This window comes from Ptychodera flava, chromosome 6 (assembly GCF_041260155.1).
Source record: "Ptychodera flava strain L36383 chromosome 6, AS_Pfla_20210202, whole genome shotgun sequence".
In the NCBI taxonomy this organism is placed as follows: Eukaryota; Metazoa; Hemichordata; class Enteropneusta; family Ptychoderidae; genus Ptychodera; species Ptychodera flava.
In genome coordinates this window covers 5,043,495-5,058,440 of record NC_091933.1, presented here as the reverse complement: position 1 = coordinate 5,058,440, position 14,946 = coordinate 5,043,495, and the positions used below count along the sequence as shown (strand labels likewise).

General features: G+C 37.5%; 1 protein-coding gene across 1 annotated transcript; it reads right to left on the bottom strand.

Annotated features, from left to right (window-relative positions):
* Positions 1–9,122: 9,122 nt before the first annotated feature.
* LOC139136021 (uncharacterized) lies at positions 9,123–9,929 on the bottom strand. Its single transcript, XM_070703840.1, has one exon. It carries the CDS (start codon positions 9,927–9,929, stop codon positions 9,123–9,125), a length of 807 nt encoding a protein of 268 aa, XP_070559941.1.
* Positions 9,930–14,946: the final 5,017 nt, after the last annotated feature.

Genomic DNA, 14,946 nt, shown 5'->3' with positions numbered 1-14,946 from the left:
GAGATCGGACAAATTTCGCTGAGTTGCAGCTAACGGGACTTTAAGGGACGCTCAGCGTGTGCGTCATGAAATTAACGATGTAATGGGAACCAAAAATTTGGAAGATAACGAACGTTTTCGGACAAAACGTCAAGCGCCGTTATCTTTGTATATAAATAATCGAAAGGTTGGTTTGTTTGGCACTGCAACGGCAAAGGATGTACAGATTTGGCTGAGCAAGTACAGAAAGTGGAAAGATCTCAACAAAAGAATAGTCGATTCATCTTAAATTTTAGAAAGATCTGAGTTCCATTGTCCAACTAAGTAATCGAAGAATCGATCATTTGTGGAATTCCTTCAACAAGACTCAAAGCGATATTATGACTCTCACTTACTAAGTTGAATCAATACGTGACACCATACGATGATGTCGCCGATACAGAGATTTTGGCACGTGAAATTAACTTTATTCATAATCTTTTACATACTTATATCGAGTCGAATCGGCGAACGACCTATTTAATGCGGATATTGTTTCTATCAGAATCTCCTTTGGCTGCCTTGAAAGCTTTTAACCTAAGGTGGATTATCGCGTGAATTGGTGAGTACATACGATATCAAGCATGCTTTGAAAAGTATTGAAAGGATTCTTGAGAGAAAGTATCCACATTTCCGATTAGCTCATGAAATTCCCAAATACGATTATGAACAGACTCAGGTACTTCATTATCTTTACATTAAGATGGCAGTTCCCTTAACTAATATGGATACAATTCATCAATTGTATCGAGTTCTTTCTTTTCCGGCGCAAATACCTGAATCGTTCGACAGACGACGAAATTCAACAATTTTTTCGACAGGATACACAGAAATAACGGGATTGGTATCTCATTATGTTCATTATGTTTTGAGCTACCTAAAGATCGATTTTCCCGATGTTAGGGCAATAGAATTAAAAGGTGTAATACCCCCTTCAAGATCTATAAGGCTAGTTTTAAGCATAGGGGAAGAAATCAGTCCCCTGGGGTGGGGAGGGAATCAGTCCCTGGGGTGGGGAGGAAGTTTTTTGTGCAACGGTTTACCTTATTTTATTTTATTAATTTTGACTGTGATATTTCAAATAAAGTTCAAGTCCAAACCGTCTGACTGCTTTCTTTGTTACTACAAGTAATTTTATTAATTTTGACTGTGGTATTTCAAATACAGATTTCGACTCCACACCGTCTGACTGCTTTATATATTACCGACAAGTCCTTATCTCCTCTCCAACTTGTGTATACGCCACTGTAATTGCTCCGAAAACATTGCCAACTTGCTAATCCGCTGTCGGTATCAGCGGATTAAGTGATTGAGTCAACACCACAGCCGTCCCACACGCATTAAAATAAGGAAAGGGTTGAAGATCACAGACACAGTCACGATGTCGTCCTTATTTCACTACGTGTGGGACGGCTGTGGTGTTGACTTAATAAGCTAATCCGCTGATACGCTCAGTCATTAACAAGTTGGCAATTCAATGTTTGCGCAGCAATTAGAGTGGTATGTGCACTGGTTAAAGAAGAGATAAGGAATTGGAAACACAGTTTGGAGTCGAAAGCTTTATTTGAAATATCACAGTCAAAATTAATAAAATCAAATATTAAAGGTAAACCGTTGCACAAAGAAAACCTCCTCCCCACCCCAGGGGACTTTCATCTGCCCCCTGATACCGACAGCGGATTAGCAAGTTGGCAATGTTTTCGGAGCAATTACAGTGGCGTATACACAAGGTGGAGAGGACTTGTCGGTAATATATAAAGCATGTCAGACGGTGTGGAGTCGAAATCTGTATTTGAAATACCACAGTCAAATTAATAAATTACTTGTAGTAATAAAGAAAGCAGTCAGACGGTTTGGACTTGAACTTTATTTGAAATATCACAGTCAAAATTAATAAAATAAAATAAGGTTAACCGTTGCACAAAAAAACTCCCTCCCACCCCAGGGGACTGATTTCTTTCCCCTAAGCTCCTACCATAACGCAATCGCTGAGCGTCCCTTAACAATTGGAGATTTGCTCATGATAAGGCTGAATTGATTTGTCGTCGTGGAGTGTACAGGACTTCGACATGGACGTAAAATCACATGGATAATCAGTAGGCATGGCAGTAACGATATTATCAAGACCAACAAAATTCAAGCGAGGAATTGAAAAAGTTACATGCTAATATGAGTGAGCCACTTCAACCAAGGACACTAGTTCAAAGACAATCCCAAAATTTTCTGACGTACGATGATGTCTGCTTTAACGTTGCCGTTTACTCCAGTTGACAAGAGAAGAACCGCCAGCATGACCAACCATACTGACCCTACAGAAAAAAGGAAGAAAAAAACACCGACATAAAGATTTATGATATTTGCTGATATGTTTAAACTGCAGGTGCATTGCTGCCACGGGAACCTGCAAAATGAACACCTTAGGTTTACCCGATGAAATAAAAAATGCCGAGAACTATGATCCACTCGTCGTATTTCAAGACGGCGCAATGACAGTGTGTGCCTGGAAAGACACAAAAATGGTGAAATTTATGAGTACGGCATATACATATCACATATTTATGTGTGTCTATGTGTCTGTGTGCTCTGTCTGTCACGGTCTGCCTATCTGTCTGTCGGATGTGTAATATCAGTCGTTTGGGTCAGGCACAGGACATGGTACGCGCGCGCGGATCATCTACATGACCAGATTTGTTTGCCTTTACAGGGATAATATCGCTAATCTTTTGACCTTTTTCACCAATATTGTTGCAAACGATCAGTTGCTGATGTTGTTCGATTTATTGAAAGATGTCTAAAAATGGTCGACCATAGACAACTTCCTTCCCATCTTGCCTACACCGTGTGGAAAAACCTCAGGTCCGGGGTTTTAGGTAGAAACATTTAACGCTTTCTTTAATTCAGGGGAATTGACAAACAGTCAGAAACTTGGTTTACTTTCTTTGCTCTATAAAAAGGAGATAAGGCAGACTAACACAAATGGAGACCAATAAGTCTCTTCAATGTGGACTAAGATTGTTGCAAAGTTAATAGGGTACGGAAGGTAATTGGCAAAACATACAACCCAAATCAGAGTGGTTACATATCCCCGGACAGGAGACAGGTGATAACATTGTCTTCACCAGAGATATTATTGAAATGCGAGAATTATCGATAAACCTCTTATTGCCATAAGTCTTGACCAAACAAATGCTTTTGACAGGCTTAATTTAAGAGATTTCCTTTTTCAAGTCGATCCTTGACAAATTCGACTTTGGCACACAGTGACTTCATAAAATGGATAAAAAGTTCTATAGAACAATACTACATGCAAAATTTAGTGCAATGGCTTTCTTTCTCATAGTATTGAACTTCATAATTGTGTGAGATAAGGCAAGGGTGGCCTTTATCACAATTACTGTATACATGTACTATGGCAGCAGAAGTGCTGGCCGAAAATATTCGTAAAGATGACAGCACAACAGGTTTCATTCTACCAGACAAGCAAGAATCAATTAAAATTAATAAAAATTAAGAGTTATGCAGATGATACAACTTTATATTTGATAAATGTAGAAAGCATTACATAGTCGTTGAAAATGTTCAACAAAAGTGAAAAAGCAACAGGTGCGAAGCTGAACAAGAAAAAATCCAAAGGTTTATGGGCTTGGAGTTTTAAAATCAGCACTGATCAAGTGGAAGGGATCGATTTTTCAAACAAGTTTTTTTTTGTAGATCTTGGGGGTTGGGTTTGGAAATAGTAACACAACTAAAGAACGCTGGAACATAGTGATGGAAAAATTTACGAATTGCCTTAAGATTTGGAACAATAGCAATGATAGCTAATATGCTGGCTGCATCGTGGTACCCGGCATCATTTAACCACGTACCTAAAGAAGTAATTAATGAAGCAAATAGGAAATTATGGAATTTTATTTGGAGAGGCAAACGATAAATTATAAAAAGGAGCATTTTCATTCAAAAATATGACGATTGTGGCAAAAAAGTTGTCGATATTGAAGAAAAAATTAATGCACTCCAATTAAAGTGGCTTGCGAAATTATTCGAGAAAACTCAAGATAAGAAGACCCCTAAACGAGCCAGCTTATCAAAGTATTTCGTTGCGAATTTTGACAATAAACTGAATAGTGATTATCACTTTCGCCATCTTTTTCAAAGACAACAACAACCGAATGCCAATGGTGTATGGGTTTATGTTGAATAACTGGTGAAAAGTCACTTATACTTACAAGAGTGAATTTACCACCATCATAACACAATCTTCTGAGTGAAGTTCTGTGGTATTATGCAAATAAAGAGAATGAAGGAAGTGTCGTTTTTATGAAAAATTATCAAAGAGTAGAATTTTAGGGCTTAAAGACATCTTGAATGATAACAGAAATGACTGGCTTGAACAATCGAAATAATTGCAAAAAATTAGAGTATGTACAAATAGAAATGTGCAAGAGGAAATAAAGATGATATTTTACTAGTCTGTGGACATATACGTATTAAAACAGAACAGCAGACTGTCACGTTAGAAGTAGGCCAGCTGTCGCATAGATTGTGGGGTGGGTGCGATGGCCTACACCAGCCATAAACCTGGATCAACATGGCTCCGAGAGCTCTCCTGTTTGTTGTGATTTTCTACAATAGTTTTTGTCAACTTCCAACAAGTTGGACATGTCACCATAAGGTAACTCCTTATGAAACTCACTGCGACAGTTTCAACCATGTTCAATCATTACAGGACCGTTTATTCGAAATCTCGAGTGTATGCAAGCCATTCGGTTTTGCAACGTTGTCAGTATTACGTAACACAAAGCCCAGGACCTATGCAGTATCGTTTCGCACCAGTCGAAGTGTCCTCTGTCTTCTGTTACTGGTATCTGGTGATGTTCAATGCAACCCAGGGCCACGCACCAAATTTCCATGTGGTGCGTGTTCAAATGCAGTGAAAAATAACCAAATGGGCCTACTCTGTTCTGTTTGCAACACTTGGTTCCACATAAAATGCGAGCGAATTTCATTGAAACAATATGAGAGGCTTTATGTAAATTACAACGAAGACTGGTGCTGTACCAGGTGTGCCATGCCATCTATTGATAGTATCGATCTGTCAAATGACATACCGATCATCGACCAGGAGCTTCATGGAAGGAACATGGAGTCTGCTACACTACTACTACTACTACTACTACTACTACTACTACTACTATCGATGCGGATGCGAGAGAACAAGACAGAAAATTTACGTCGATTGACAGTCGAACCCTAGGCGCGGATACTCAAGCTGAAGTGCCTTTTCCCTCACAGACTGATGAACAGCATTTTGAATGTTTCCAAATGAAAGGTTTACATATCTTACATCTCAACGCGCGGAGTTTATTACCTAAATTAACCGAGGTAAGACTTCTCGCTGAACGAACCCAAGCAACAGTTATAGGTATCACGGAAACATGGCTTGACGAAACCGTCCCTGATAGGGAGATCCAAATTTCAAATTATGTTTGTCAGAGAAATGATAGAAACCGACAGGGAGGAGGAGTGTGTATATATACACGTCCTAACATCGCTTTCAAACCTCGACCTGATCTACAGGATGAAAATCTTGAATCAGTCTGGGTGGATATACTATTGCCGAAAGTGAAGCCAATTTTGTTGGGTACGTGCTATCGCCCTCCTAATTCTAGGAATTTTTTCAATTCTTTAGAGGAGATATGTTTAAGATCTGATCGGATACCTGGTAATGAAATAATCATTATCGGCGATTTCAATTGTAATATTTCTTGTTCTTCAAACGCAAACAGTCTGTTGAACAATCTGCATTCATTTTGTGATGCGATCGACCTCTCTCAACTAATTAAAGATCCAACTAGAGTCACTGATACCAGTAGTTGAATTGTTTATTCATGAATTGTTTATTCAACCAGATAAACGGACAATTACAAGAAAAAAATATTACAGTCACTGTGAAAGTATGACTTTATCTGGTTTGGACCATAGAAATAGTCCATAAGGACTAGTCGAGTCCATGGCCCACTACTCAGCTAAAAACTGCAAACGATGATGCCATAAAGGGCTCAAGTAAGACAAAAATACATATCGGAGATAGAGGAAATAAAATACATTAAATACATAAACAACTCAAGAAAAAAGATACATATTGTTATATGTTCATTAAGTAGTTTCTTAATTCTACTTTGAACCTTTGTCTACACGTTATTTGCTTAAATGAAGAAGGAAGAGAATTCCAATGTTAATTGCTGCTACTTAATGTTGTGTTGTGTGACTGTAAGCCTTGTTTTAGGAATACAATAATTGCTATGCTCTACTGATCGTGTAGAGTACCCATGGCGAGGAAGTTCAAAACAATTGTTAATAGTGATTGGAAAACCGTTATTTTTGAAATCAAAAACAAAAAGGCAAGAACAGTAATTACTTAATTTAAAAATATGAAGGATATTTAGTTGACGAAAGAGGGGATTTGAGTGGGCATGAAAATCAGAAAAAGTAATCAAACGGACAATTTTTTTTTGTAGGCGGTAAATAGGTTCAAGGAAAGTAGTGTAAGTATTTCCCCATATTTCTAAGCAGTACGTTAAGTGTGGTAGAATGAAGGCATTGTAGAGTTGAAGTAGGATAAACTTTGGAACGAAATGTCGAAGACCTGAGATAATTCCAACTTTGGGGTTATTTATTTATCACATTCTTAATGTGTGGTTTCCAGGAAAGGGAACTGTCAATTGTTACACCAAGATAACTAGCTGATGAAACTTCCTTAATCTGTTGATTTCCAAGGTATAAATTACCGTGTAAAGTTACACGTTTTTGACGTGTTTTAACTACCATGTAATTAGTTTTTTCTGCATTAACAGTTAATTTGTTCGCCATGCACCAGTCATTGACTTTATGAAATTCACTATTTATATGGTTGAGATGTAGTGTTTGAGAGTCTAAAGATTTAAAAACATTTGTGTCATCAGCAAAAAGTCTGAAATTAAAGTAGCTAGTAGAGTTATTGATGTCATTGATATATATCAAAAAAAGAGTTGGCCCTAGAATGGAACCCTGTGGAACTCCACATGTAATTTGACGTGGTTCTGACACTTTTCCATCTATTACAACTGAATGCTTGCGATTTTCAAAGTAATTTCTAAACCAAAGTAGTGGCTGACCTCTTATTCCATAAAATTCGAGTTTTTGTAAAAGTATATCATGGTTGATAGTGTCAAATGCCTTTTTAAGATCGACAAATATACCAACAGTTGTGCAACCATTATCCATTTGATCTGTTAATTCTGCAATAATATCTGCCAGGGCAAGTTTAGTGCTATATTTCTTTCTGAAGCCATATTGAGTTTGTGAGAGAATGTTATGTTTTTCGAGGAAGGAGATAAGCTGCTTATTTACAAGTGTTCAAAAATTTTGCTAAAGACAGGTAAAACTGAAATCGGTCTGTAGTTCCCAACATCAAAAGGAGACCCCTTTTTATAAAGAGCTGTAATTTTGGCAAATTTAAGTGCGTCTGGAAAGTAACCATGAGCTAAAGAAAGGTTGATAATATGTGCTAGGGGACTGGAAATGTGATCAGCAGCATCCTTGACTAATAAAGGGTGAATATAATCATGACCGGTGGCCTTTTTTGGATCTATGGAGCGTAATTCATTAACGACGTCACTTGCAACAACAGGATGAAAAAAAAGGACCTATTGTGGTGTCTCCTAAGATATTGCTTAAAGTTGACATTGGCTGTAATTTGTGACGCCAAATTGGGACCAACATTTGTAAAACAATTACAGAAAACTCAGCAATTTTTGTGCTGTCAGTTACTTCTTCATTATCAACCTTTAACTTATTTGGTGTTAAACTATTTCTAACGTTACTATTTAAGATTTCGTTTATAACTTGCCATGTTTTCCCAGAGTTACCATGAGCATTGTTGAACTTATCACAAAAGTACCGTTTCTTTGCATGTTTTAATACTTTCGTCAAAATATTCCTATAATTCTTATAATATTGATTTATATGAGTGTTCATTGGCGCTTTTTTCCTCTTTGAATATAAAGAATATTTTTTCTTAATTGAAATTAAAATGTCCCTTGTCAACCATGGTTTATGTACGGTTGATTTACGGCAATTTCTTATCTTAACTGGAAGATGCTTTGACGCTACACAGTAATATTTTTCGTAGAACAGGTCATAAGCCGTACGGGTCATGACTCTCATAAATCGGTTGCCAGGTGACATTTCCCAATTCATTCAAGAAAGATTCGCAATTGTACCGAGTAAAATCAAACTTAATGTGTGATTTAAACTGTTTAAAAACATATCTCAAGTTATTCACAATTACAAAGGTTGACAAGTGATCAGTAATATCTGTGTCGATACATCCACAATCTAAAAAGTGGTCTGTGATGTTTGTGATCACATGATCTATTGTAGTACTTGAAAAGTCATTGACACGAGTGGGAGTATTAATAATTTGTTCAAAGTTATACGACTTTAACAGAGTTAAATAAGATGTGGCGGCATTTGAAGTCGACATAACATCAATATTGAAATCGCCAACTATAATACACTTTTTGTTTTTTAAAGACATAAGGTACAGGAAATTTTCAAAACTATCCAAAAAGTCTGAAATAGGTGTGTTCGGCTGTCTATATACTACTCCAACAACAATTTTTGTCTTCGCAATGGCAGTCTCAATGAATAACGACTCACTATTTGCAATATGCAATTGGGAAGTTGCGCCTGTGGCAATGTGGAATGCACATACATTGCTACACCGCCACCTTGTGAAAATTCTCTGTTACTAATGTGTAAATTGTATGACGGTAATTGAAAAGGAGAATGATCAATACTGTTATGTAACCATGTTTCAGAAAGAGCAATTATTGGGAAACTGTGATCAAGCACATTTAGCAAAGCATGAAGATCATCAAAATGCTTACTGATTGATCTTATATTGAAATGACAAACTGAGAATGGTGTGAATTCACAATTTTTAGATTTACCTTGATTGAAGCCGTCAATGGAAACGGATGTACAGCAGGATTTCGTAATGCTCTCTTGTGAACAAAAGTCCATCATAAATGGAGAAAAAAAACTCGATTATCCTTGAAAAGTTAGTTTATGCGATTTACGGCTTTTGCTGACGAGACAGAGATAACTTCTGATGTTTCATCTTTCCGAGTGAATATCTTGCCATTGCTTGTCCAAATAAATCTCCATTTCAGCTGCTTTCTCCTTTCGTTTACTTGGTGGAAAAGACGCTTCATCGGAGGTGTCAGGTTTTCGTTTATGTAAATGTTATTGGTGTTGTTGTCCCCTACTCGAATTTGATTTGGAGTTTGTCCGCGAAGATTCTTTCTTGCATAGTAGATACTGTTCCGTACCGATCTCCTGACAAATTTGACGATGATGGCTGGTGTTTGGTGTCGTTGTTGAGTCTGGTTTTGACGACTTGGAAGACGGTGACTGATGTCTATGTCGCTGGGCGTAATGTCAACGCCAACAGCAGCGGCAACTCGTACGACAATGTCATTTGTGTCTTCCCCGTTCCGTTGCGGAATTCCGTGGATTTCAATATTATTGCGACGACTGTACTGCTGTAAATCATGCAATTCCTCCTGTGTATTACTCAGTTCTCTTTGTGTAACAGTGAGTTGATCTTGTAGTCTGTCATTGTTAGCTTTCAGTTGAACGGTATCTAACTGAATTTCTTTAATTTCTTTCCTGAAGTTTTCAAAATACTCACTGACATAAGTAACAGACTTCTGTAGGTCGGACAGCCGGTTTTCAACAGATGAAATCTTTTCAATCTGCTTTCCAAGAAGTGCTAATGTTTCCATTATCTCCGATAACTGACTTTTGATCTCTTTGTCCGTACTTGGAACAGGCGTGCTGGATAGTGGGCCACCTGCGTCGGCCATCTTGCTGCGCTTTGGCTCAGGGCTTACTTCACTGCTTGTACTCAGATTTTGACTTTTCTCTCCTCCGGTTTTTCCCGTCTTCTTCTTGTCATTTAGAGCAATTAGTGTCTACAGCTAGACTTCATAAACCACTGTATAACCAGCAAGGAGTGTATATCAGCGTAATTTCAGTGAAAAAAAGCAGTATAACCGGAGCCCAAATTCATCCATGTTGCACCCAGTATGACGTAATACGTAATTAAAGATCCAACTAGAGTCACTGATACCAGTAGTTCTATAATTGATCTCATCTTTGTGTCTGATGAGGATAAGATATATCAATCTGGAGTATTGCCAGTGGGAATCAGTGACCACTTGATAACATATTGTACCAGGAAAGTTGGTCGTAGAAAAATAGGTCAGCATAGATCTGTAAAAATTCGGTCAATGAAAAATTATTATATTAACTCTTATCAAAATGTCCTTAGAAATATAATCTGGCTTTTATAACATCAATTGCGATAAAGTCGACAGGGGATTGGGAAATATATAAAACATTTATGACCGTAGTTGATGGATTTGCACCTATTAAAAGAGGTAAGAATAAACGAAAGGTCGGAAGAATGGATTGATTCAAAAATTTTAGAGGCTATGAAAATTAGAGACAAAACACTTTCACAATTTCGCGAAACGGGTGGTGAAACTTCGTATAAAGAATTTAAACAGCAAAGAAACAGTGTGTGTGAAATGATAACTAGAGCTAAATCAGACTTTTATAAATCTAGGATAAAAAAAAATACATTAACTCCCCTAAACAACTCTGGAAAACTCTACGAAGCTTAGGTACTCCATCAAAAAAGACAGGTACATCAAATTCCGATATTGGTTTGGCCTTTGGGGATGACATCAGTTTTGATAGCTCAAAGGTGGCACAAAAGTTTAATGACTTCTTTACATCAGTTGCATCTTCATTACTTCATAAATTACCTGTAAGCAAGGCCGTTTTGGTCGCAAACATGTTCAAGATTTTTACTCTGAACAAAATGCTTCTCAGAATTCTTTTGGGTTATCTGTAGTCGATGAGACTGTTATAACTGATATTATCGGTAAAATTGGTAAGAACAAAGCAGCTGGTTTAGACGGCCTTCCCGCTAGATTTGTAACGATGGAGTTCAACAAATCAGTGCTCCACTTACACTCATTATAAACCTGTCTATTCATCATGGAGAAGTGCCATCTGAACTTAAACGTGCTAGAGTGATACCTCTTCACAAAAAAGGAGATAAGACCTTTGAAGGAAATTATCGTCCAGTCTCAATTTTGAGTGTGGTCTCCAAAGTTTTAGAAAGAGTAGTTTACAATCAATTTGAACAATATCTTCAGAAGTTTGACATTTTGTATGAATTTCAATCTGGTTTTCGACCTGGGTTTTCTACGGACACCTGTCTGATCCACCTTACTGACTATATTAGGTCAAATATGGATAAAGGGGAGCTAACAGGCATGGTTTTGATAGATCTTCAGAAAGCCTTTGAATACTGTTGGAAAAGCTTGATGCATGTGGCATGAATAAAGAGTCAGTACGGTGGTTCAAGTCATATCTGTCTGGTAGAACTCAGGCCGTGAACGTGAACGGTACTCTTTCTAATGATAACTCAGTTGATTGTGGAGTACCGCAAGGCTCTATACTGGGGCCTTTACTTTTTTCAATGTATGTAAACGATATGCAATCAGCAGTGTCATGCAAACTGCTCTTATATGCTGATGATTCAGCTCTTCTTGTGTCTGGCAGAGATGTTGAACATATTCAAACAAAACTTAGTAAGGAATTGGGTTATCTCAATGAATGGCTAATTGATAATAAATTGTCTCTTCATGTCGGTAAAACAGAATCTATCCTGTTTGGTTCTAGTCGAAAATTAAAACAGTGCTCGGAAATGCAGGTTCTGTGTGGGGATGTCAACATCGCTGCAAACAGTGTGTGCAATATCTTGGTACTGACTTGGATCAATCCTTGTCTGGTGAAACAGTAGCATCTAAGGTTATTAAAAAGACATGTTCTCGTCTCAAGTTTTTATATCGTAATAAGAAGTTTTTAGATTTTCATACGAGAAAACTGTTGGCTAACTGTTCGATACAATGCCATTTTGATTATGCAAGCTCTTACTGGTATAGTGCCTTGACTTTAAAAAGCAAACAAAAACTTCAAACTTCCCAAAGTAAAGTTATACGGTTTGCCCTTGGTATGTCAGCAAGAGCACACGTTGAATCGGTTCTTTTCAAACAAATGGGATGGCTACCTGTTAGCCACAGAGTCGCATATATAAAACTCAATCATGTTCATAGAGTTACATTAGGATTAGCACCGAAATATTTGTCTGATAATTTTGTTTTTAACAGTCATGTCCATAGAACGAGATCCGGACCCTATTCTATTTTTATTCAAGGTGGGGCTCGGTTTTATCAGAATAGTTTTGTATATACAGCTAGTGTTGAATGGAACAAAGTTCCAAGAAATATACAGAGTATTACTTCAAATTCTCTGTTTAAAAGAAAGTTAATGAAGTATTTTTATGAAGCAATGATTCAACGTGAGCAAAATGATTTTGTTTTTTATTAATTGTTGTCGTGCCGATTTGCTTGTGATTTTATTTTTCGTGGGACCGCAGTGGAAATAAGTTTTTAACTTTTCTGTGTTATCCCAGCACTTCTGTCCTTGTCTTTTTCTTGTTTGTACTGTATGGTATTTTTAAGTGCTAAATAAATCAATCAATCAATCAAAAACTGATGCCGAGAAAAGCCAGCGGCTGGGGTCCAGTCTGAACAAATCCTTACAATCTGTCAACGAAAAGGAACACAAAAGAGTTACCCCTGATGTACTCAGGAGAGAATATAAATTCATGGAAACTCAGAGAAAGATGATCTCATAAATTATTTGGAAACTGTTCAAAATACAGATAAGCTTAGCGACAATGAGATTGACGTATTAGACTCAGAGCTTTTTGCCCAGGAACACGATGATGATGTTGTAATCCATGAAATTGGCAGCAGCACAAATGATGAAGAACTGTTTGAACCTTCCGAGACACAGTATACAGTGTATATAAGTTCTTAAGAGCAGATCTTGGAAAACATCTCTCTTCCACTGATGATACATTGTATCTATGCACCGGTAATGGTCAGTCATCATTCAAAATTGGATCAATACTTACTCAAGGAATAGGTGGGGGAGGGGGTCAACAATTTTTTGGGGGGTTCACTTATTTTGACTGACGCATAGGAAGAATATTCCAGCCCAACCCCGACCATAACTAGTCTTTTGGTCTGCCACTTGTTTGGGCTGAATGTGAAGTTTATGGAGTAAAATAAGTTTTTACTGGCTCATTTTATGAAAATGGAAAATTTAATTTTCCAAATAGAGTAACACAGGGATCGAGGCCGTCTTGAATTTTAAATATCGGTATTCGAGGTCCGAGCTACCTTTAAGCTTATATGTAGTATTTTGTCAGGCACTGATATGCAGCTTTTTCATTGGATAATAAGCCTCAGAAGATAGGGTTTTCATCCTATTCCTCGGATAACATCTATGTCTGATTTGCACAGACTAGAACATAGAGGCCCAGGGAAACCTAATATCTATTTCTTGAACCACCCAACTTTTCTCACCCTCCCTACAGCATTTTATAATCACGCGTGTTCCCTTTAATACCGTGCCGATATAAATACCGTGTACGTCTATAGCTAAACACTGTTGCTTATAGGAAATTTCGATAAAAGATGTTTTCAGGTGTAGATATAACATTTTTACATCTTTTGCAAAGTAAAATTTTGGAAGGGAAGGGAAAGTTAAAGCTTTTCACAACTGCCCTCCCTCCCATTACGATTTGAAAAGCGATGCCCTCCCAGTCACAATGAAGTGTAGTTTATCGGTTGGTAAGAATACGTACATCGCGCGTCAGGGACAGATGTTCGGATTATCAAATTTTTACAATCGTTTTCTGATCCTACCATTTGCGGGGCTCATTTTAAATGATAACCGATTTAATTTTTCTGAAATATAACGCTTTATTTTCCTCCAGGGATTGCAGTCATTTCAAACATCGGTAAAGTTAGGTAATTTGCATTTCCTCAATGATTACCAACTATGGTGCCTGTTTTTTTTTATTCTTGATTTGGTAAGAGTATAGTTGAAAGTTTTATTTAGGAAAACTTTAGCAAAAGTTCAAGTTTTTCATCGAGTCCCAGGTCTGAAATAAAAACGGAAAAAATATTTCCCGCCCACTAACAGAAAAGATGCGCCTTCCTCCCCTTTCACTGACAGAATAAAAGAAGTGTTTCCGCCACCGAATCACGAATCACAGTGCACCTTTTCACACGAACAGCTCGTTGGCTGCTCTTCTGAGTATACACTGGCACGTCCTCTATAGACCTATCGCATCATAGCTGTAACGGTGACCGGCTATTGTCGGCTGCGACCCAAGATTGACCCTATCTACAACATAACAATAGCCCACTCTTTAACTCAGGGCCCATAGCTCCTGCTGACTTTTATCGTTGACAAATTTAATGACGACGGACACGAATAGCATGCTGGGGAGGGAATATCTGACAAAAGGGTAGCCGAGTTTCACGGCAAGTTTAACTTTTTTAAATGTTCGTTTGCCATTTCTTTTGTTTTTCTTTTCTTTTCTCAGGTAGGATATCGGGAAGGAAAAAACTAATTAGTAGAACAAGGGACTAAAGAGGATACGGTGCTTATCTGCGGACTTTCCCGGTATTGTTTGAATTTTTCTTTTGTTCAAAGTATTTCAAAATAAGTTTTCATCTATCAAAACACATTTAGTCATAATTTATCTAAATCGGCAGATTTCTGCCATTGTTACTGAATTACAAAACCACATATTTCCGAGCATGTTGCATTGTAACAAAGTGCAGTTAGTGTTTATTCCGCTACTACCTCCACGGTTTATTGTATCAAAGTGTCTGTAAAATTAACATAACAATACAGTACTTGGACACTCCACGGAGACGAAGAAAT